Source organism: Camelus ferus, chromosome 1 (genome assembly GCF_009834535.1).
Source record: "Camelus ferus isolate YT-003-E chromosome 1, BCGSAC_Cfer_1.0, whole genome shotgun sequence".
NCBI classification, from domain to species: domain Eukaryota; kingdom Metazoa; phylum Chordata; class Mammalia; order Artiodactyla; family Camelidae; genus Camelus; species Camelus ferus.
The window spans coordinates 7,180,254-7,203,468 of NC_045696.1; the positions used below are offsets into that span (position 1 = coordinate 7,180,254).

The 23,215-nt window shown below is 37.3% G+C and overlaps 1 protein-coding gene and 1 long non-coding RNA gene across 2 annotated transcripts in view; one reads left to right on the forward strand and one right to left on the reverse strand.

Annotated features, from left to right (window-relative positions):
- DYRK1A (dual specificity tyrosine phosphorylation regulated kinase 1A) overlaps positions 1 to 23,215 on the reverse strand; it is a 128,658-nt gene that overhangs the window by 25,613 nt on the left and 79,830 nt on the right. The window contains 4 exon segments of the mRNA XM_032467019.1: positions 341 to 488; positions 3,883 to 4,071; positions 6,027 to 6,146; positions 12,095 to 12,291. Of these exon segments, the coding sequence (XP_032322910.1) occupies positions 341 to 488; positions 3,883 to 4,071; positions 6,027 to 6,146; positions 12,095 to 12,291 (654 nt within the window).
- On the forward strand, positions 506 to 23,009 carry LOC116659418. Its single transcript, XR_004314830.1, has 3 exons — positions 506 to 893; positions 3,474 to 3,476; positions 22,997 to 23,009. It is a non-coding gene; the product is annotated as an uncharacterized LOC116659418 (long non-coding RNA).

Genomic DNA, 23,215 nt, shown 5'->3' on the forward strand with positions numbered 1-23,215 from the left:
AGAAACAATTAAAGTTAACAAAGAAATCTCTGGAGCTTAATGCATCATTAAAGCAAACAAACGGCACTCATAAGTTGCAAAAAAAAAAAAAAAAAAGAGAGAGAGAGAGACTATTCTTACTTGTTTTTAGACTATGTACCACCTGGAACGCCATTCCTAAAGATTTAAAATACTACCGCCAGATCAAGTTAACATATATAGATCTGTATGCCCTCCAACAGAAATAACATTTTTATTCAATCACTTTAAGATAAAATCAACATTATCATATAAAAATAACCATTAACTCAAATTTTTGGTCTGGGTCAGGGCACACTGCTTTGTCTGTCTGTCTGTTTACCTATGTAGTATTTCATTTCAGTGTCATGTTTGTTCATGAGCTCAAGAAGTCGCACTTCTATCTGGGCTTGATTCAGAAAAGCCTTCTTGTTCTTTATTATTTTAATGGCAACCCATTCTTGCTCCACACGATCATATGCCTTTACAACCTAAAAGAGAAAAAAAATAAATAATACCTATTTCATTAATGAACTTAACAACAATTTATAATTCACCTTAATTACACATTTATCTAATTCCCATTTTTCTGACCTTCCTAAATATGAGATTCTATTCATTTCCATTCAACAGCATCCATTTATTAGTTTATTGTCACTTTAAGTCAATCTTTTCAATTGGATTTCTTTTGCATCCTTATAGTATTTCTAAACATCCACAAAGTAGATAAGTTTCTTAACAAAATTAGAATAACTATTTTCCTCTTTCAAAAATAAATTATGAATGTTGACAAGTGCTTTGGTTTTCCACCTTTCTTACTAAATAACATTATAAAACAATACGTCTGACTATTCTTTTAATGAGAGAAGAACTTGGTTTAAGTTCCAAGTATACATGTGAGATATTTAAAAGGTTGTAAGTCATCTGAAAAATGTAGGTAACTTTCTAAATTTAAATTAGATTTTCATAGGTATATAAGAGAACTGGTTTACACTAAAAAAAATTTTTTAAATAAGCAGGAAATAAGTTAAAATACCATAATTGGAGGATTTTGAGTTTTAAAATGAGAATTAATGCTAAGGAAACTGAAGTGTTCATGAACAAATGACTACACACATCTCATTTTAAATTTTACTCATTTAAACAAGTTTCACAATGTTCACAAAGATTTACATTAAAAACTAGGAAACAAATACAAAGATAAAAGAAAACTATATCTATACAAATTAGAAATAACCACTATGCCTGATTAAATATTCTTATATTTGTAATATTATATAGTCTGAACAGATAATAGCTTTAGACAATTTTCTAGCATATTCAGAAAGTCTGGAGATGCATGTAGAACTTCAAGTGATTTCAATGTTTTGGTTGAGCATCACTGGATTAGAGGAAGAAAGTGGATGCATGGTCCAAGATCCACATCAGTCAAGGTTATTGTCAATGACAGATCATAAATGGTTCAGCTGAAATCAAACTTAAAATAAAAAAATGCAGTATCTCTGGTTTCACCCAATTCTAAAATAAACTACTGCCTACTGCCTTTTAAATCAGAGGTGACCCATGTAAACATCTGACCACGACCAAGTGGTTTTGATATTCCTCTCTTTCACTGACCATACTTGACCACATCAAGAGTGGCAGTTTAGTGCCGAGATCCTAATGGTCTCCAGGACAAAGGCCACTAACAGGGCCCCAACTATTTACTGACTTTGCAAATGGTTAACTGGCTCAGTGGTAAAACAATGATTTTTGACCTTGAATTATACATTCCATAGGCAGTTTTCAAGAATACCAATGTCCAGAATTCAGTCAGGGATTTTGAGTTCATTAGTCTGGAGCTTAGGCATCAGTCTTCCCTCCCCAACCCCCAACCCCAAAGCTCCCTGGAAATTTTCAATGTGCAATCAGGACTGATAACCACTGGCTTAAGAAATGAAGGAGCTGCTTATTTGACAAGGACCTGGCAGAGAATTTAGAGAAAGCCTGACAAAGTCAATAAGGAAGACTTTATTTGGCGAGTGACAGGTCCTGACCCTGAACACACTTCAGCCTAGGAGAAAGGTGTCCATCAGTCTCATCTGGAAAAATGAATCCTGATGTCAAACAGGCCTGTATTTTCACAAGTATATGATGCTAGCGTGCTCTTAGAAATCAGAGGATGAGAAGAGGTAAAGGGGAGGGGGAGGATCACTGCGAGCTTGAAGAGTGCGTGCCAGGGAAATCTAAGTTCAAAGAGCAAGCCGCGTGGCCCCGACTTCACAGTGGGCATCACAGAAGGCAGACGCCGCCCTGCTGGGGGCAACTGCCAGAGCGTCGGTGTGATTTTGAGGGTGGAGACAGAAATCACTCCACCCAGCGCATTCACAGCCTTACTTACGTAGGCGGTAGGCCTCAGAAACACCTTTTCTTAAGAGGCTCTGACAGAGAAGTAGAAGTTGCTTCTGACAAGAATATTTTGATACAGAAGGGCTCCAATAACACTGAGAAACCCCTGACTCAGAAGAAAGAGGTTAAAATCAAGGGAAAAGGCCCTGAATTACGTAAAATTACAAAAATTCCTTGACATCATGGAAAGGGGCAGGCATACTGTACACGTGACACCAGGGCCTGGCAGAGCCACCCCAGAGCTGCAGAGCTCTGCTAACAACCTTGTTCGTATCTCCTTCAGGTTTCATCGCTTAGGTGTGTCCTAGTCTCAGCCTGCGGCTGCTAGTGGCTTACAGTATTCTTTCTGTCCTAAACACGATCAGATTCACACAGGAAAACCTTTCCTCACAGGGTGATAGAGGCGTATTTTGTTTCTCACAGAGCAGGAACAGATAAGAATATGTAGGTTCCACAGTTTAAGAAAAAACAAAAACAACCCCCCAAATTGTCAAAAAGTCAAAAGCATTTGGACTGCAAATTAATAACTGCTTCACTGCAGAAAAGTTGCAAGGCAATGGAGAATGGGATGAACAGGAAACCATACCTCAAATAAAACAGCTCTGCGACCCAATGAGACAGGGGGATTTAGGAGCGGGAACAGGTGGGGAAGCCACAGCCCGAGAAAAGCTTCATGAAGTGCAAGGAGGAAGGACTGACAGCTAAGTCTGGGCTCAGCTGATGCAAGACACTGATGGAGTTAGGCTTTTGTCCTCTGTATTGGAGCAGGATGGGCAAGTGAGGAGAGGAGAGTTGTGGGTAGAGAGAAGAAGCCAGGAAGGAAGTGAAAAAACCAGGTCCACTGGAGTTCCTTCCTCACTTTCCTAAGCAGCCGCACTGCCCGAGTGGTCCTGCCCATCAGAACTCCACCAGTCACAGCCTTAGCCACGCTGGCACTGTGGGAGGCCTGAGAATGACATCCTGGAGACTGTCTGCCCACTCAGAGGCCTGGCAGAGTTAGAAGAGGAGCCGAAAGACAAAGTCAAGGCACAGCCCCTGGCATCCAAGCCTCTGAAAACGTGAGAGGGCACCTGCTGTGCCAGCTGAAGATCGTAAGTGTTTTTCTCTTTGAAGAGGAGTATCAGACAGGAACGCAATTATCTCTAACATACATAATGAAGAACCACCCACAGACTCCAAAGCCCCTGTGAAAGAGGCAATACTATCTATCAGTGATTAAAATCAACCACTTAGTAAAGTAGTTACCCAGTAGCCTCAGAAAATAAGTTCAAAAAAACCAAAAAACAAAAAAACTCCACAAAAAACTGCTCATGGAGTTTTTAGAACTGATGCAGTATTAGTACCTTCATAGAACAACGATAATCCAAATACTTACATGTCTGTTGCTGAGATCTATTTACAAACATTAGAAGTGTACTATTGAGAAAAACATGTAACAACATGATTCACTAATACGTCCTTTCTAACTATAAAATTCAGCATTTTCCATTAAATTACCTGTCCAAAGGAACCTTTGCCTATCAAGGAGTCAATTTCGTAACGATCCATCCACTTTTCTCCGTTTTTTACAATATAATCATAGTTATCATCATCATAACCATCATTATAAACCTTCCGCTCCTTCTTATGACTGGAATCGTCTCCCTGGCCCTGTTGGTGTCTTCGCTTCTTTTTTGCATAGTAAACCTGAAATGAGAATATGCAATGTTAACTGTGTCATTAAAACCACTTGGGGGGGGGGGGGGCGCACACCATATATCAAGAGTATATATGAGACAAATCTGCTATCGGTAGGAAATAGATGAATTTTTATTCTTTGTAACACACACAAATGAAATGAAGAATTTTCTATAGTTGCTATTTGAATTACAGAATAACACTAATATATAACCAGGGAAAATTTCTGCAGTAAAATTCCCTTTAGAATTATACAGTTTATACATTTTATAAATAGATGTTAAGTGACTGGAGCAACGCCTCCCATTCAAGAAGAGTAACAGGACCTGATCTACATTTATTTTTTTAAACCAAGATATAATTTATATACAGTGAAATGGCATAGATCTCAAGAGTGTATCATATGAGAGATTCTGGAAAATTGCACATGTTGATGCAATCAACAAATGCCAAACAAAATAAATAACATTTTCAGCCTCCTTATATTCAAGTTCCTTCTTGCCCCCTTCTAGTCAATCCCAATTTTATTTTTGATCCTAAGGCAAAAGAGTTTAAAAATGGAAGTTTAAATGTATATGAACTGATGTTTTACTAATATAAAAGGGGCCTCTGAGACATGCCCAGTTTTTAAGCCTATACCAACACATAAATGAAAAACAGATATGCTCCCTACCTATCCCACACACTAAAGGCCATGAACCTTGTGGTTGATCACAAAATGAGTTATTTTCCTTATATCTGTTTTTCTTATAGTTTCTAAGACTAGTAAAAAATAATAGGTAGACTAGGCAATAGTCCAAGTGATTGGTAACTAACTGAGGAAGCTGTAAATTACACTGCAAGGAGCAACATCACAAAAATTCTAGTTTACAAGGTGGCAAAACAGTTAAAAACAAGCTTCAACAGAGTTACTGTTAACAGTTTAACAATTTATCAGATATTAACAAACTGACATTAATAAAGTGTTAACAATTTTATCAGATATTTTCAGATAACCAAAAGCTGGTTTGGCACATCTTTTATAACACATTATGTACAAAATCCAATTTAGAAATGTTCCTCATTGAATTCATTCCAATTTTATCTTGCCACAATGCCACAGTAACATAAATGCTGCCATTAAACAGCATCAAACTATTATAAAATTTATACACACATAAGAACATCTTTTTAGATAAGTGGCTCTAACACTGGTAGAAGATAAGCCTTCAGTGTGAAAGGATGTACGGCCCCCCGGAAAAGGAAAGAAAGCACAGGCACTCTTCTCCAGAAAAGCTCATTTAATAATTAATTACAGAGCTAGAGTTGCGGTTAGAAGCAAGTAACAATCATGCCAGAGGCCTAAGACAACACCAGAAAAATAATTTTTGGAGGCAGAGTCAAGTTGGAAGATGAGTAATTCAAAGTGCATTTTTTTTATCATACTTACTTCCACCAAAAAGGCTTTCAGATATCTTACAATGAAAAGATACTGATAAAAGAACACATATCAATTTAAAAAGAAAATTACATAGATAAACTAGGCCAGATGCCTGTTAATGGGTACTGAATACATCTCAGAGCTTCCTGACATCCACGGCCATAGGAGAAACAGATAAATGAAAATTTAAGCGAAATTCTAACATATTCAGACTTTTCCAGCGTCATTATTCCCTCCCTTCCCCTTTCTTGGTTTGAAGAGGAGTTATTATAGAAGTGATAACTCAGCCTATATTAAACATTTTGAAAAAGAAGGAAAGTTATCCATAATTATCTTAATTTTCTGTAGTCCTTGTTAATATGTCTTTTTTCTTTTACGTAATTATACTATCTATAAATCATTAACTTACCAGTCTTCATAATAGTCATCAATATGACAAATCATTGGGAGTAAAAAATTTTAGTATGTTTAAATACATCACAAAATAACTTCTTTCCCCTATTCTATTGCAAGATAGATGGTGTTATAACAAATCAAGTCTTACCTCATTAATATGCTTATATGTTTTGATCAAGTCAACAGAAAGTTTTCTCAGGGGAGCAGTAGCTGGATCACGGAAGGTTTGGGGCATCCGCCTCTGTAACATGACAATATCAGGCATCACCTTAAATAGACAGAAAAGACTAGCACTTTAACTATACTGTACTGGCATGAATTCCCTCTTTTGTAACCTGTGTATATGTATTACTTAAAAAAAAAAAAGACATCTACATTAGAAGTTTCAGTTATCTCTTTTAACTGGAATCCAATGAAGACAACCACTGGAAAAATGAATGAAACGAGAAGATAATATGCCCAGCTGCCCAAGGCTTCAATTCTGTTCCCCAAATTAAACAACAGCATTATAGATATACCCCTGGTTCAGGAGACATGCATGATATGCTGCCCAAGAGGGCTTCTCCATCATACAATTAGCCAAGGAAAAACTTCTGAATTATTCCTAAGCCTGACCTGGTTCACAGCAGGCAAAGACTAACTCATCTTCCAGCCTCCTAAGACAAGATTTTAGGACCCAGCTGGCACCATGGTGCAAGCTGGTCACAGGGCAGAGATGGAGTTTGGTGCTGCAGAAGTGCAGCTCCCAACACCCCGAGAGCCTGCCCTCCAACAAGCTCTGCCTATAATGTAAGCAAGGCTGAAATCTGCACTCACTTCTTTACCATAATTGAGTAAAGCATGCCCTCCACCTGACGCATCTGAGCTTGCCCTCCACGTTCCCTTCGCCCCCGCCCTGCTGAGTTATCACCACCTGACATGCTAGTATACATTTACTCATTTACTGGTTTTGGTTTGTCCTCCTTCCACTACAAAGAAACCTCCATGTGGCACAGGGATTTTGTTCAATGTTGTATTACCTTTGCCTACAACAGTGCCTGGCACATGGTAGGTTCTTTAATAAATATCTGTTGAATAAACAAATGAATCCATAATACCAGTATCTCTACTTCTGATTACACTAAGAGCTGACCACAAATAAGTTCCAGAGGACACCTTAAAGCTAATGAAACTTTCTTTTAAAAAACTCATTTCAGCCGTACTCTCAGCGCAACGCTAAACCACGTCTTTCATCAACCAGTAAGCAGTCAGAGTACAACTGTGAGCTTCCTGCTAGACGGGGGCTGGAGCAGGAACACGAATGTCCTCCATACACAAGCACTCCCAGGGGGGCTGCAACTAGCATGCCAGTGATGCTGGATTGTTGTTCCCACCCCACTCTGCCACGTGGCAAGCCTCAGTAAAAGGGTTCCCCGTGGGGCTTCTTGCAACCAAGAGATTCAGATCCTCAAAACCAATTAATTACATCAAGGTACCTACAGTCCCTACCACTAGCCATCCTTGGATTCCTGTCTAGCTCTTTTACAGACATTTATACCAGCAAAATCTACTGAGCCAGGAGCCCCTGATGCAGCCCCTTTCAAAGGACACTCTGGTCAATTTGAAGGGCAGAGAGAAAGTAAACACATCACACTAAGGCCTAACAGAAATGTCTGGAGTCTTGGGAAAATTAACCAAGTTAACTCACACTAACAAAAAAGAAGAGAGGAGGGTAGCGGTAACAATGGACGCAACAGAAAAGAATCACCATCCCCGCAGCATGAGAAGGTGGAGGGACCACAGCAGTGAGCAAACCGATTTTAACACTGATTTCCTCTGCATCTACACTCAAATTCTGTAAGTTGTTACCCAGATAGAATATTCACTGAATTACTGTATTCAGTTAATGATGATCTTTTCCCATGATCTCTCCTTCTCAAAGTTCCAAATAAGGTTTAAGGGGACAAACGGTGATTATAACTATTTGTCTGAAAATATAGTAAGACTTAATGAGACAATCTGAATTAATTTTTAAAATACATATTGTTTTATTTTTTTAAATATAAACAGGTACAACTAGACTCACAGAATATTTGGCTCTCGTACCAGTCCTTGGAAACTGAAGGAATAGACAATATCAGTATAAGCATGCCAGTTATTTTCATGCGAATGAAGTTGTAAGCATTTAAGGTAATGAAACAGGGTTCTCATAATCTATTTCCTTTCCTGTTTTTTAAGCACTGGCATTGTTTTCAAGCAGGTAATGTTCTCGGCAAGACCCTTATTGGACTACTGGAGTGCAGCCTCACTGTGAGGTTTCACAAAATCCGAACCAGTGAAATACTTCATTACCACTGTAGTAAGAGTTGACAGAAGGTATAACTATCATTAGAGACAAATGAATTACTTAAGTAGTTAACAATAAAATAATAACTGCAGCAGCAAGTGTTTGCTATACACTGTATTTTGGGCATGCATATTTTTACATCTTTCATGTAATCTTCTCAACAATCTCACGAAAATAAGTAATGCTCCTGTCACCATTTTATAAATGAGAAACCTGTGTTCCTGATGTAAAATTACTTGACCAAGGTCCTAGAGCCAGTAAAATAATACAGATGAGAAGAGAACTAAGGCAGTCTCACGCCCAACCCCACGCTCTGAATCACAGCACTGGGCCAGGGGCTCCCTGTTAATTTTAGGAGTCTATTCTAGTTTCTTGGCGGAATCATTTTTAGGCTATTTGTTGGGCAAAATAATCGAGCCATGCATAATATATACCAATAAAACAAACATATGCATTTATTAAAATTAGTTATGTTCAAAACTATAAATATGTTTAAGTTTTCAACTTGCTCACTTACAATTCCACTGGTATTTCAAACACTGGAAAATTTTGAACCAATGACTACATCTTTCCAGGAGTAACTATGCTCACTTAAAACACCAAAATCACACAATCAAAAAAAGATTTTTTAATGTACTGCACAGACCTGAAATTGGCTATGAAAGTAATTCTGACTACCACATTTTTATGCACACAGTGTGTAAGTGTGCCCTACGCACTTGGCCATGTCACGACACTGCTAACCTTTTCACAACTGGCCAAACCGCCTACAAGGCCAAGTCAAATAGCTAATTCTAAATATCTTAACTTTTCTTACATACTTTTGGCAACAAAAGTTACTATTTCAGGAACATATGTATATATAAACCAGATGCATTCCATCCACAAAAAATTGGCCTTTGGATCAGACTGTACTTCAGTGCTTCCAATAGTGCCTTGTACAGAGTAGATGCTCAAAACACATGGGAAGAACAAATTAATTCCTACAAACAATACAACACTTTCTTTACTAACTTTCATTGTGATTTCATGTTAGATAACCAAATTTTCTGTTTTTCACTACTGTAATGCCATAATCACAAATCCAGAATTAGAAAATAATTTTTCCAAATACACAGTTACAAATTTATACTCAAACTCAAACCAGCCCTAACCATCTGATGCTTTGTCCACTTCCAACTTCCACAGTCACAAAGTCAGGAGAATGTAATGTAACAAGCTCCCTTCTTCCCTTCCCCAGCTGGGTGAAAAAACCCAGTGGTTCAGAGGACCCAGGAGCTCACCAAGCTGCTGCAGGTAGCGAGCTCCCCTCCACACCGCTGCTCAACGTCCTCCCTGCAAAAGGGATTGCTGCTGAGATAATTCTCCTGCTGCCTCCTCAGCTATCTGGCTCTGGGAGCCAAAAACAGCCACACCTCCAAGGCTCCAAATCTCCTGACCTTTCTGTGTGAAGACCCAGATCACAAAGACAAAAAAAAAAAAAAAAAAAAGGCAGTAGTTCTCACCTCCTGCTTAGATCAGTTACAAGAGCTAAACAATCTTTTTTTCTTGAAAAGATTCCATAGTGTAAGTGCCAGGACTTCATTAAAAAATTGTTTCCTAGTTTAATAATACCTATTCTATCCATTTTATTTACATTTACCTCATATTTTCATGTATAGTAGAGTAAGAAACACTATATCCTGCCATTCTTGCTATCTTGAGACCTATTAATAAAGCTGAACGGCATACATAACACATATGCAGAACACAAGTTTAAGAACCATGAAAGGTGCAGTGAAAACTGTAATAGCCCAAACAGGCTCAGCATTCCAAACAGTAACCATACTTTTCCACACTTTTACTACATTTATCTTTTCAACAAAACTGTGTTTAAATTTATATGAAACACACATATTAGAAGGATTAATTACCAGAAATGAAATGTTAAAGTAAGTTCATTTCAATTTACTTGTACAATAAACCCTACTGTAAAGACACTGACAGGATGATTAACAAGAAACAATGGAAATCAAATAATGAAACTACCAAAGTTTAGAGCTAGAAGGCACTTGGGTGAGTGGGATGTCTAGTCTAGTCCAATCTTACATTCAAGGAACAGAGAGAAGGGTCCATGTGGCCTGACTCAAGTTACACAACTAGATCATTAGTCAAGATCTGGAACCCACGTCTGGTAGACCAGGCCACATCAGCACACAGTTTTAGTGTTTTACACTTCAGTTAGAAGAAAGCTTTTAATCTGACTGCCTTCGGTTCGGAAAATTATGGAGTTTGGCAAAAATATCTGGCTGAATATTATTACTTAAAAGATTGTTTTTTTATACAATATGAATCAAAAAATATTCTACAGCTTAAAATGGATACGAAATTAACTTATCTCTTATTTGAAAACAAACCACAAATAAGATGTTAGTTGTATCTAAAAATAGGTACTTTGCTAGCTAACTAGATTATCTACTACAATAACATAACCATAAAAATAACTTTAAAGGACTGGTCCTTTGCAGATGCCAGATGTTAGAGCGTAAAGTGCATTGTATCTATAAAAGAAAGAAGCCTGGGCTGGACCCCAGAGTCTACTGCCTACATACTTGGAGAGATCACAAATGGGAGCTCAAGTCCCTTCAGCTGCAAAACAGATTAAGAACAGGCAGCCTGCCTGATAGGCTGCTTCTGAACAAGCGGGAAAATGAATCCAAACATACTTTGTTTCTTACAAGTACGATGCAAATGGATCATTATGCTATCATTATGTGGAAGTCCAGAGAATTTTCTTCTGGTACACACACACTTTCCAGTTTTGACCAACTACTCTAATTCTCAAACATACAATTCCTCAATTTACTGCATAGAAGAATTCTTAAGTCCCGCCATAATTTGTTTTACTATTTTATTGTGAATGTTATTTACATGCTGTAATACATTTTATAAATGTAGAATCAGGTCAACTATTGACAATATTTTATTTTAATACATACAAGGGTGTCCTCAAATAATGGCGTTACTTAACTGTAGCCAATAGCTTATTAAAACCACATACTATTAAGTTAGAAAAAACTAATTTCCCTCAAATACTCCAGTAAAAGAAATACTCTGAAACTTTCCAAGTTTTTGATCATATTAAAAGACCTAAGTAAACAGTGGCAAACCAAATTCCTAAGTACATGGAAAAACAGCCACTTTCAGTGCTCATCACACACTCAACCTCAGAGGGAAAGAAACTTTACCACAACTATAGCTAGTTAAAAAAAAAATCCTTCCCAAACCAAAAATCAACATAGTAGATGCAGTTAATTCAGGAAGATATTAAAAATACATACACACATGCATATATGTATGTAGGTCAAGAGATTTCAGCACTTACTCACTTCATACTATTCTTATGGAAAATTACTGAATCTCTAGTCTGAATATTAGAATGAGCAGCATAACTAATTTACATTAATTTTAAGGAGTTTCACATTTACTTGTAGGTATGTGTATAAAGTAGTTTATAACAGCATAAAATCAGCTCCATCAGTTTGCTATAATGGAATCTGACTTGTTTTCCTATAACTTAAATTTTTCTACTTAACCATCTTTCCCTAAAAATAAGCTTCCAGTTTCTTTAACTAATATTCTCTAGAAATAACTTTCCCCCTTATTGCAAAATGAGAGAATGTGCTTATGTTTATATGTGTTTTTTAATTAAAGTGAAAAACATAGGGGAAAGAGAAAAAAACCAACAAAAATTTTAATGCAAACTTCTTAACATTGTATTTTGTTAATGTGAAGTCCCATGTGACACGTAAAACTGAAAACCATTAAGGTATTTGCCTGTTTTCTATTACACCATTTTAAGGAATAAATGACCATCCCAACAAATCATTTCTGATACATCGTAAACTTACCTGGTTAGTTAGAGGTTGCTGAATCTGGTCAGAATAAGATAAGGCAGAAACCTGTTGGTCACTTATGTTTGGCTGGCGACGGTCACTGTACTGATGTGAATGGGGCATCTGTCCAGCCATCTGAAGGCCAGCAGCATGGAATGAAAATGACGGTGCAAGCCGAACAGATGAAGGTTTGCATGCTGAAGTCTCTCCTCCTACAAGAAGATAATAAGTGAGGCTTAAAGGGTGCATTCATATCCTAATGTTTGTACCTTCTGATCTATTTGATAGTTCTTTAAATTAAGAACTTTAGGATGTTCAATTATATTAAAAACCTTTAATACTACAAACAAGGATATGATACTCAACACAAATGTTGTACGTTAAATGGTATAGAATCCAGTAGTGATTAAAGTGAGTATCTATAAATCTGTTTTAAGAGAAAATCTTAAAACACATCTTTTTGTAAAGCAATGGAAACAACCTTTAATACTTTTTCACATACAAGATTTTCATCAGTTGAGAACCGTAAATTGCAAAAGTAATCTCTGAATGCCCGCACCAGGCCTGTCCAGTGGGGCAGCTCTTTAGCAATCAGTTCAGAGGAGCACTGCTGAGGCTCCGCTTTACACCTGCCAGGTGTACGGCAATCAGCCCCCCTGGCATCCTCCAAAGCAGGTGAGAAATTCGTCCTAATGGTGCTCGCCACTGACACAGGTAATTAAAGGCTGAGCACACAACACATGGAAATAAATTCACAGGCTGCTGTATTCCTCTGGACTCTTCTTACACAGTCCCAAGAGAACCTAGACCAGGCAAGCCTGCCACAAAATGACAGTCAATAATTATTTCGCAGGTAGGCTGAGACCATGGTCATGATTTTTCATGGTAGAAATGGAAAATTAACATTTTGGTCCATAAAAGTACTTGCTAGCTAACTAACAAAAGTTACTTTTTCCTTAAGAAAAGAAAAAGACTTTTCTTCTTATAGTCAACAAAACTTTCAATCACAAACTAAAGTCAGAAGGCAAAGCATAAAACCCTGGTCAACCAACACTGGCCCAGAATACCTGTTTTTTTTTTTTTTGTTTTTTTAAGTAAACCACCGAACTCTCACCACACTGTTTAGCACCATGGTACTTTTTCTCAAGCTGACTTGTTTCAAAACACACACCAGCACTGGTCCAAAAGTGAAGAGCACAGACTCTTAGCCAGGCTGCTGCAGTTTGAAATTTCAGCTCCATACTTAACCAGCTGTGTGGCCTTGCACACCTAATGTCCTGATAATGATAATAATATGTACCTCAAACAGCTGTGGCGAAGGTTAAGCACTTTAATACGTGTAAAGTACTGAGAACAGCTCTGGCAGTGACAGCTTGCTTAACATCTGCTGCAGTCACCGCACTGAAAGGTACATTCACGATGAAGAGACGAGCACCCTTCTCGTGGAGTGTACAACCTCTACCTGAATGTCGCATGGATTCTGCAAACTAAAGACAACAAAGCTCAATTCCCCCCAAAATAGAAGTTCCACTTCCATATTCTCCCACAGCGAATGCCACTGTCTCCCATGAGCCAATCAGAATCAAGGCTCTGGGAGTCACAGTAGAGCTCTTTTCGTCCACAAACCACCTCTCACAAGTAACAGCCCCATCTTGTTCCCACCTCCTGCAGAACACTCGGATACCACCTCTCCTTCCCGCCTCCGTCACCCCATGCCGCACTCAGACAACTGCAACAGATCCCTAACAGCTCACTCTGTCTTTACCTTGCCCATCTGCAATTCTGTATTTCTTCAGTGAGATGGCTACAGCGGCCTTTCTAAAGTGCAAATCTCAAGTCTTCACCCCTGCTTACAAGTGCACATCACCTGCATTAGCTCTGCTTTTAGACCTCGGACTCTGTCCCCTCCTTTCGCAGCACGAGGCCCTTAACTGACCCAGAGTATATGACTGATAAACGTCTGCTGAACACGTTAAAGGACCACGTCTTCATGGCAAATGGGGTAACTTATCTAAACAATTCATTAATCAGAATTTAAAATACATTCAGTTAATTCAATTATGTGGAACAATTCTGTTCAGTTTAAAGGGGGTGGGGTTGATTACATCCGAAGGAAATAATAGATGCTATGCACAAATACAGTTAGGAAACAATATATAACCTGGTACTGTTTGCAACAGCAAACAACTGGAAATCTAAATGTCAAATAATTGGTGCGGGGGTGGGGGGGTGTATGCTTAAATCTTCATGTTAAAAACAAAAGAAAACTGGGAAGGAATATAAATAAATAAAATATATATATGAAAAGAACTGAGGTCCTTGATATACAAACAACTCAGAAATAAACAGTAAAAAAACTAAGACCCTGCATCATAAAGACAGCAACTCTCGGCCCTAGTTTCCCTGCCTACAGCAGAGGTGTTATTACACTAACCCCAGTCCCTTAGGTCTGTCACAAAGTTTAAATGAGATACCACAAGTAGACATGCAGAATAGAACCCAGCACATAATAACCATTTTTTTAAAAAATTAATTTCGATTTCTATTATCAGTGCCATTATTAAATTCTATGCTTAAACTTGCTTTTTATATATATATATATATATATATATAAATACAGAAATTAGAATACAGCTTAAACAATTATCATCAACTGAACTTGTCAGGCAGGAATAATAAAAACTGCCATCTTCCCAGAACCACCCCACCACTGGTCCACAACCACTCACAGTCAATGCTGAATTCTCTCTCCCCCAAAAGTCATTAATATCCTGAACTCCATAATCAGATTAGTTTTAACTTTATATAAGTGAATCTGTTTAAGCTACAGTTTGTTCATTATCATTACTTTATAGTACCCCACTGTATGAACAAGTGACGATTTATTTATCCATTCTTCTTTTGACTGACACTGGATTATTTCCAGTTCAGAGCTATTATGAATACTGCCACTGGGAAGATTTTTGTTATACGTCTTTCTGCATATATAGAGATGCTGTCCTATTTTTTTTTGTTTTTCATCTAATTTTTCCCTAGCAGTTTATGAAAACTCCCTGTGCTCCACTCCATTCCTTCACCAACACCTAGAATCATCAGTATCTCTGATTTCAGCCACGACAGTGTATTGGTACTCCATTGTGATTTTAATGTGTTTTCCTGATGACTGTGAGCACCCTTTTCATTTATTTACTGGCCACTTGGATATCCACTTTTGTGAAATGCCCAGATTGTTTTTCCATTTTTCTATGAAGAGAGTCTTTTTCGTACAAATTTCTACATTTTTTAAAAAGTCTATTTTTAACATACTTTGGATGTAAGCCCTTATTGATTAGATGCTTTGCACTGTCACTCTCTTAGTGTTATTTTTTTGATGAATGTGATCTCTTAATTTTACCAACTTTTGTTTAAAGTTAGTTCTTTTGCTGTCTGTTTTAAGAAATCTTTCCTTATATCAAAGTCATGAAGAAATTCTATGTTATCTTCCAAAAGTTCAGTTTTACCATTCACACCTAGAGATGGGCAATGCTCTTAGATCTGATTTCTGTGTTTGTGATAGCAATCAAGTTTCACTTCCCCCAGAATGGACATCCAATTAACTAGGAACCAGTCGTTAAAAGGACAAACTTTCCCCAATGTCTTGTAATGTCATCTTTATCATAAATCATATTCCCACATATGCCTGGATCTGTTTTTGGATTCTTTGATCTGCTGGATACAGACTTACTTAGGTTTCTTATGTCTTTGCCTAAGAACCAGACGTTGTCTAAATTATAACAGCTTCAGAAATTTAAATATCTAGTAGAGAATTTTGTTCTTCTTCAAGAATGTTTGCCTACCCTTAGCCTTTTGTGTGTCCATCTATGTTTTAGAATTAGCTCATCAAATTCACCAAAATAAACAAACTCATGCTGGGGTTCTGACTGAATCTGCATTATCTCAAACAGGGCTGTCCAACAGAATGTTCTGCAATGATGGATTTATCTGCACTGTTTAATAAGTAACTACTAGCAAAACTGGTGACTTGAATAGTTTTTTTTCCCCTCTTCCCTTTGCCTTACTCTCCCTGCTGGGACCTCCAATACAGTGGTGATTAGAAGAGGAGATACAGGTGCTACTGTCTTATTCCCAACCTCAGAAAGAAAGCTTTCAATATCTCTTCAGTATCGTGGTTGCTGTAGGTATTTAACTGAGAACGACTATCAGGTTAAAGAAATTCCCTTCTAATCCTAGTTTGCTAAAACTTTTTCCTCAAATGGATGCTGAATTTTATTAAGTGCTTTTTCTGCATCCATTGAAATAACATGACTTTTCTGATTTACTCGGCTAATGTGGTCAACTACACTGATCGGTTTATGAATGGTAAACCATTCACTGTGCATTCCTGGAATTCAATTTGGTCATGACTATCCTTCTGTAGTAGATTCACTGGTGAAATCATCTGCACCTGGAGTTTTCTTTGTGGGTAGATTTTTCTATTAAAGGTACTATTTCTTTAATATGACCATTCAGATTTTGTATTTCCCGGTGTCTGTTTGGGTAGGTTGTATTTTTCTAATAGTATGTGAACTTCACCTAAATTTCAAATGCACTGGTATCACTTTCCTCACAATATCCTCTCTTGAAAGCTTTTCAATGTTTGTAGTGACAGCTCCTTCACCTAATACTGGCGAAGACAACCTCTTTCTTCTGTGTGATAAGTCTTTGATTGTGATCAGTTTGATTAATAAATCAAAGGTTTATTAATTTTATTAAGTATATTCTTTTATATTTATCTTCTATTTCTGCACTCATCCTTGCTATCAGTTAGCGAGAGGTGTATTAAAAATCTCCCATTTAAAAAGTTATGTTACTGGATTATATAAATTTAAAGCTCTTATACCTTCCTGATGAATAAAATCTTTTATCGTTTTAAGTTGTCCCTCTGTTTCCAATAGTGTTCTGCTATACTAATATATACTAATAACCACACCAAGCCTACTCTTCATCTTTGCATGTATGTGTTTTGTCCATCCTTTCGCTTTCAACTGTTACATTTCCTTATACTTTAGATTTACCTCTTATAAACAGTTATCTATGGGTTTAATTCATGTATGAACACTAGTAACCCTTCTACTTATTCCAACTGTTTTATGCTCCTTTCTTATCTTCTGCTGAATTAATCTTTTTACACCCCCCTTGCATGCAAATTACTTTATTATTTTTAGTTATTTCATACATTACAATATAGATTATATATCCTTGACTCATCAAAATCTAATTACTCCTTTAATCTGTATACTATTGTTGACTTGTGTATGTATACACACACACAGTCACAAGACAGCAACTAATCATCCAGTGTGAACAGAATCAGACTCAAGGATACATTTAGAGGGACAGGTGGGTATTTTGTGATATCCAGACAGCTAGGAAAGAATTACAAAGAAATGGATAGCTGCTGCTTGATTATTACTATTATATAACTATACTCCTAAAATACTAGTTTCATTTTCTGAATCTACATCCAGCCAATTACATGCATTAAAATCAACAAGCACTTACTGAGGTTACACTAACTACAGCATTGTTTTGTGGGGTAACAATGCCGCTCATGATCTATAACAGTGTGTCTCAAACTTTAACATGCTTACAAATTGCCTTTGTATCTTGTTAAAACTGCAGATTCTTAAAACTAAACCAAAAAACACTGCAGATTCTGATTCCATAGATCTAGGGTAGGACTTGAGAGTCTCCACAAGCCTCCAGATCATGCCATTGCTGCTTTGAATAGCATTTTTTAAAAATTTAACGGCTCACCTTAATAAAAGATTATTTTCCAACTAATGAAACTAGCAGATAACCCAAAAATAAGCTATAGTCTGACTACACAATACACTATAGGGCCCCCCCACACACACATTTACCTTCCTAGGTTAAGATTTTGGGGTTTGTTTGGGTTTTTTTTTAAGACCAATACACACCCCAATGTGTAAGGGTGGTATGGTAGGTGATAAAGAATCTGATGTTCCTTTTAAAATTTGCTGTAGGTAATCTAAATGTGGATTAACTAGCAATAACTATGTTTCTCACTTGTGAGATTTTTTTTTTAAGGCTATTTACTCCACCATCTATTAGAACTACTTAGTAACGTTACCATCTATTTAGTGACATGAAAGAAGATTACGCTTCTAGTGCTGAGGCCTCACAACTTATGGTCTGTGTCTGGGCGCATCTGCCACATGCTCACTGCTCCTTTCTCAGCTCAACTGCTGTGTGTGAAATCCACAAAGAGACTCAAGTTCAGTTTCCTCCCACGATGCCAGAAAGCATTTAAGGTGTTCCCTCATCCATCCCTCTCCTAGAGTAAGACTCCAAAAAGACAAATAATGTGGGACTCTCTTGCCAACCTGATTTTATAATTAAGCAAATCATCATGGTTTTTATTCTTTCTAAAGTTTCCATCTTCCCTTTTAATACAAATGTTAATGAGAAAAAGGATTCAGTTGATTCTATAACAGAGCTGACGATAATAAAGTGTTAGGTTGAACTACATGAAATTGCTAATATCAGACCTCCTTTGGCCTACAAAACAGCAATGTCATACGGTTTTACTCTATATCTACCATATTACATACTCTGTAATCAATTAAATTAAAAATCAGCTACAATATTTTAGCCCAAGAATGTGTCACATGTTGCAATATCGGGCATTTTAATGAAAAATTTATATTTAATTCAAAATTACCTTCGAAATCATTATTTGGAGTTCAATTTCAAAATAATATTTTAAATTGCTGCCAAATATTACAAAAGGCAATTTGGAGAAAGTATGTGGGTAGGGTCGTATCTTCACTTTTTTACATTATTCTGAACTATGTGGATCTTTTTTACCATGAGGATATTTCTGAAACTTTAAAAAAAGTTCATTAAAATTTTGTTGATAATTAAAGTTTACTAAAAAGTGAAGTAGCTTTCTCACTCCAGCCAAGTTACTATGTCCTAGCAAGAAGCTATAACTAGAGACCATAACACTAGTAGAGATTAGCACTGATTCTAGAGAGAAACGTTCCTTGAACAGATCTCAGAGACTGGGAGACAGCAAGACTCAAAACAGCAGAGGTTAAAAGGAGAGCAAACACCGAAGAGAAAAGCCTGGGAGGAGACCCTGAGTGAAAATAACAACCATTTTTAATCTCTGATCTAAGACCCACATGGAGCTCCACCTGTAGCTAACCCGAATTTCTTCTGATTATTACTATGTTGATAAGGGACCACCCTTATGACAGTATCAATCCACATTAGATTTTAAAGAGACAGAACAATATTAAAGAATAAAAATAAATGAAAATAATTCCAGGTAATTAAAACTACAGCATTCAAAGGTGGAAACTTTTATGAGGCCAAGTTTCTGAAACAGAATCTCCTAAGAAGTGAGGGAAGGGCAACCAAGCTTAGGTGGGAAGAAATCTGCAAGGTCCCTAGCAACAAGACACATCTGTAACAAAAGAGAAAAAAAATGCTGAATAGCCAGTTGCACTTTTAATGATGGCTGGAAAGAAAGGTACACAAAGGGAGTGACTGAATGGACATCCACAAGGAAGTTCGGTTCAGCAGGATATCATTAACACCAAGAACAGTGCCTGGGGCATGGCCTGCATTCAATAAATATTTGTTCAATGAAAAAGTGAATGAGTCCATTAGGAATATTTAGAATGTGAAGAAATGGTTCAGAGAGGGAGAAAGCTAATCAGGGGATAAGGATGAAAGAATTTTTAAAAGGAGGGGCTTATGAGTCAGAAATAAGGAACAGCATGATCCTAGCACAGGTATATACGTCTCTTGCCGACAGTCAGTTTCTCTTACTCATGCACAGAGCACAGTGCCTGCCTCCACAGCAGGTGTTAAATAAACATATATTAAGGTGAAACTATGTTATGCTTCTGTAAATTATCTAATTTTAAGGACAAATGAACTGATTTCTTACAACCTTCTAGTAGGGGGCCAATATACATCACCGCAGAACACACATACTTTAACCTACAAACCAAAACAGCTACAAACAGGATGAAACTGCTCATAAGATCTAAATAAATGCTCAAGTTTATCAGTTCGATACTTTGATTAAATCTGTATATTAAACTGTTAGGGATAACAATGGGATGGGGTAAAACATTTATCTTTAAAGCCTGTAATACCAGACTTCCACTTCTGACCATTTTAGAGTACCTAGTACTAAACTACCTCAACTCACCGTAAACCACTATAAAAGTGGTCAAAACATATGAAATAATTATTTTCAGACAGTGGAAAACAGGCCATTCATAGCTGTGATCACTGAGAAAAGGGAAATAAACTTGGTGAGCCTCACACTCCCCCTGGCTTTCTATCTGGAGACAATGTCCAGAGTATAGTGTAGGGAGGGACAATTTCCAAAGAACCCAGTGGTCTTGATGAGTCGAGGAGACGTAGATGAGAGTTCAAGGCTACTGAGTTGGCTGGAATTTGTGGGGCAGGCAGTAGAAATAAGAGACCTATGTATGTAGAGAAGGGGCTCCACTTATCTGTACCCAGGGATCACTTTGACTCTTTGGCCAAATACAAAGCTGCACAATCGTCAGGCGAAGGTCCAGGAAGCCACGCAGAGAGCGACCGACAGGGAGCTGAAAGCTGAACAACTACTAGAAATAGCACAGGACAGCAGACGGAGTGACCAAATCACCTAGCGGGAGAGACCCTGCTGAACACCACACACGTTCCAGACACTCTAGGAAACCCACGCTTTAGGAGGAGAGCTCAACTAGCCCTACAGCAAAGGCTGCCGTCTACAGGTCCTAACAGAGACCGAAACAAATCTCAAAGGATCCAGATGATCTACAAGTTAACTAACGGCCCACCAGGTCAAAATTCAGCATTTTTAAAATGAGGATAACAAAACCCAGAAGCTCAACAGCTTAGCATTCTAAACACCCATATCCAATCAAAAATCACTAGGCACATAGAGAAGCAGGAAAATGTGGTCTGTATTCAAGAGAAAAAACAACAAAAACTCATTAGTAGACCCAGAAATGATAGAAATAATGAAATTAGCAGACAGAAACTGGATTATTAAGATATGTTTTTTAAAATAAAGGAAATTATGGACAAAATAAAACAACAAATAGCAAATCTTAACAGATAAATGGAAACTAAAAACAAATACAAAATATAATAGAAAAAGCACAAAGCATCCAAAATCTATGAACACAATCAAGTTAACACCCCTGTTTGAAAGAAGTATCAAAGGGAAGGAGAAAGAAACAGGGGAGTAAAAATTTATAAACAAATAATAGTCAAGAGTTTTCCAAATGTAATGAAAAGTATCAACCCACAGACTCAAACTCAATGAACTCCAAGTAGTATAAACACTCCCACCCACATACACACTGAGGCATTCAACTCAGCTCCTGAAAATCAACAATGAAGGAAAAAAAGAAAAAAACTTCAGCCGTGTGGGGCTGGGGGGTGCACACTTACACACAGAAGCACTGACTTCTCATCAGAACCATATACACCAAAAAAAATAAAGCACTATCTTTAAAATGACGAAAGAAAAAGACCTTTAACCTACAATTCTATGTCCAGTGAAAACATCCTTCAAAAGAAGGCAAAACACTTTTTCAGACAGATGAAAGTGAAAAAACTTGTCAACAGCGGACTTGCACTCAAAAAATGCTCACAGTTCACAGAAGAAAAATGATTCCAGATATGAACTGTGATCTATACAGTGGAATAAAGACAACCATAAATGGAAAATATGAAAATATGTAGATAAAATAGCAAAGACATTTCTCTCATCAATTTTAAAAAGGTAATTTAAATGTTTAATTTTTCTAAACATTTTTGTTTAAAGCATAAATAACAACATATTGTGGAGTTTATAACACAGATAAAAGTAAAATCTGTGACAACCACAGGATCAAGGACAGGAGAGGTAAAAAGGAAGTACAAGACAGTGTAACTTACGGATGCACATGGTAAGCCCTCAAGCAACCACTGAGAAAGACCACACAGACAGGTAGATGTGTGGATGGATGGACAGACACATAAACTATCCTCAACTAGATTACAAAAAATCTTACTTATTAACCCTGCAGAAAATGGTCCCTAATCCTTTCAATTACAAAAGGCAATCCAAATTCTTATAGCTGAAATAAAAGGTCAAGAACTTATTTTTAATAATAGCATCTGGAACACAAAAAGGATTAGAATAGTCACTCACGATATAGCTGCTAGATTCCATAAATTACTACACTGCACACAGTATATAACATGTAATGGGTAAATTTATATTTCCCCCAATATTCCAGACATGCTGTAAGTAATCGCTGCCTAACTGAATGTGTAGCATATAAAGAGCACAGGCATTTATAAATTTATAAATGTGAATCAGCCATTAGAAGATTTAGATATGCAACACAAAATGGAAGAGTATTATGTTGCAATAAATTAAACATATAAACTGCTGGATTTCAGGTATGATTAACTGGTAACTGATTTTTTTAAAAGACTGCCACAAAACTTACCTTAAAACTGAAAACTAACACTTTACTGGAAAAATTACCTGCTAAAGAAAGCAACATATTTAACACAACCACCAAAATACTGGCCACTTGTACATAATGCTCACAAACACGTTTCTGAGGCAAAAAAGTCTCAGGCAAATACAATAAAATTGGTTCATCTCCATGACGGTAGTTGCGTGATCCTTGCTGGCTTATAACTGTTTTCAATGTATGCAGTCTCTTGACCCACCCGCCCCACCCTGCTCCAGTCCTTCAGGGGAACAAAAGGCAAACTCGTTTCTGGGAGTTAATTTTAGATGCTGTTTCACCAGACAACCCTGCGGAGGGGCAGAAGAGGATGCCTCCTGGACTAGCAGAATCCAGATAACGGCACAAGGGAACAGCACACGAGGCGACAGCTGCTGAAGCAGCCCTCTCAGGCAATGTCAGTGACTGAGTACAGACACAGTGGTACATACAAACATAGGACCTAATTTACATACATTTCTTTCTGGCCATATATTAGAATAACATGATCCATTCAACAGGTAACTAATCAGGCTAAACTGAGATCAAGCTCCTAAAAAGGGAAAAAATCTACTACTAATGTAAGAAT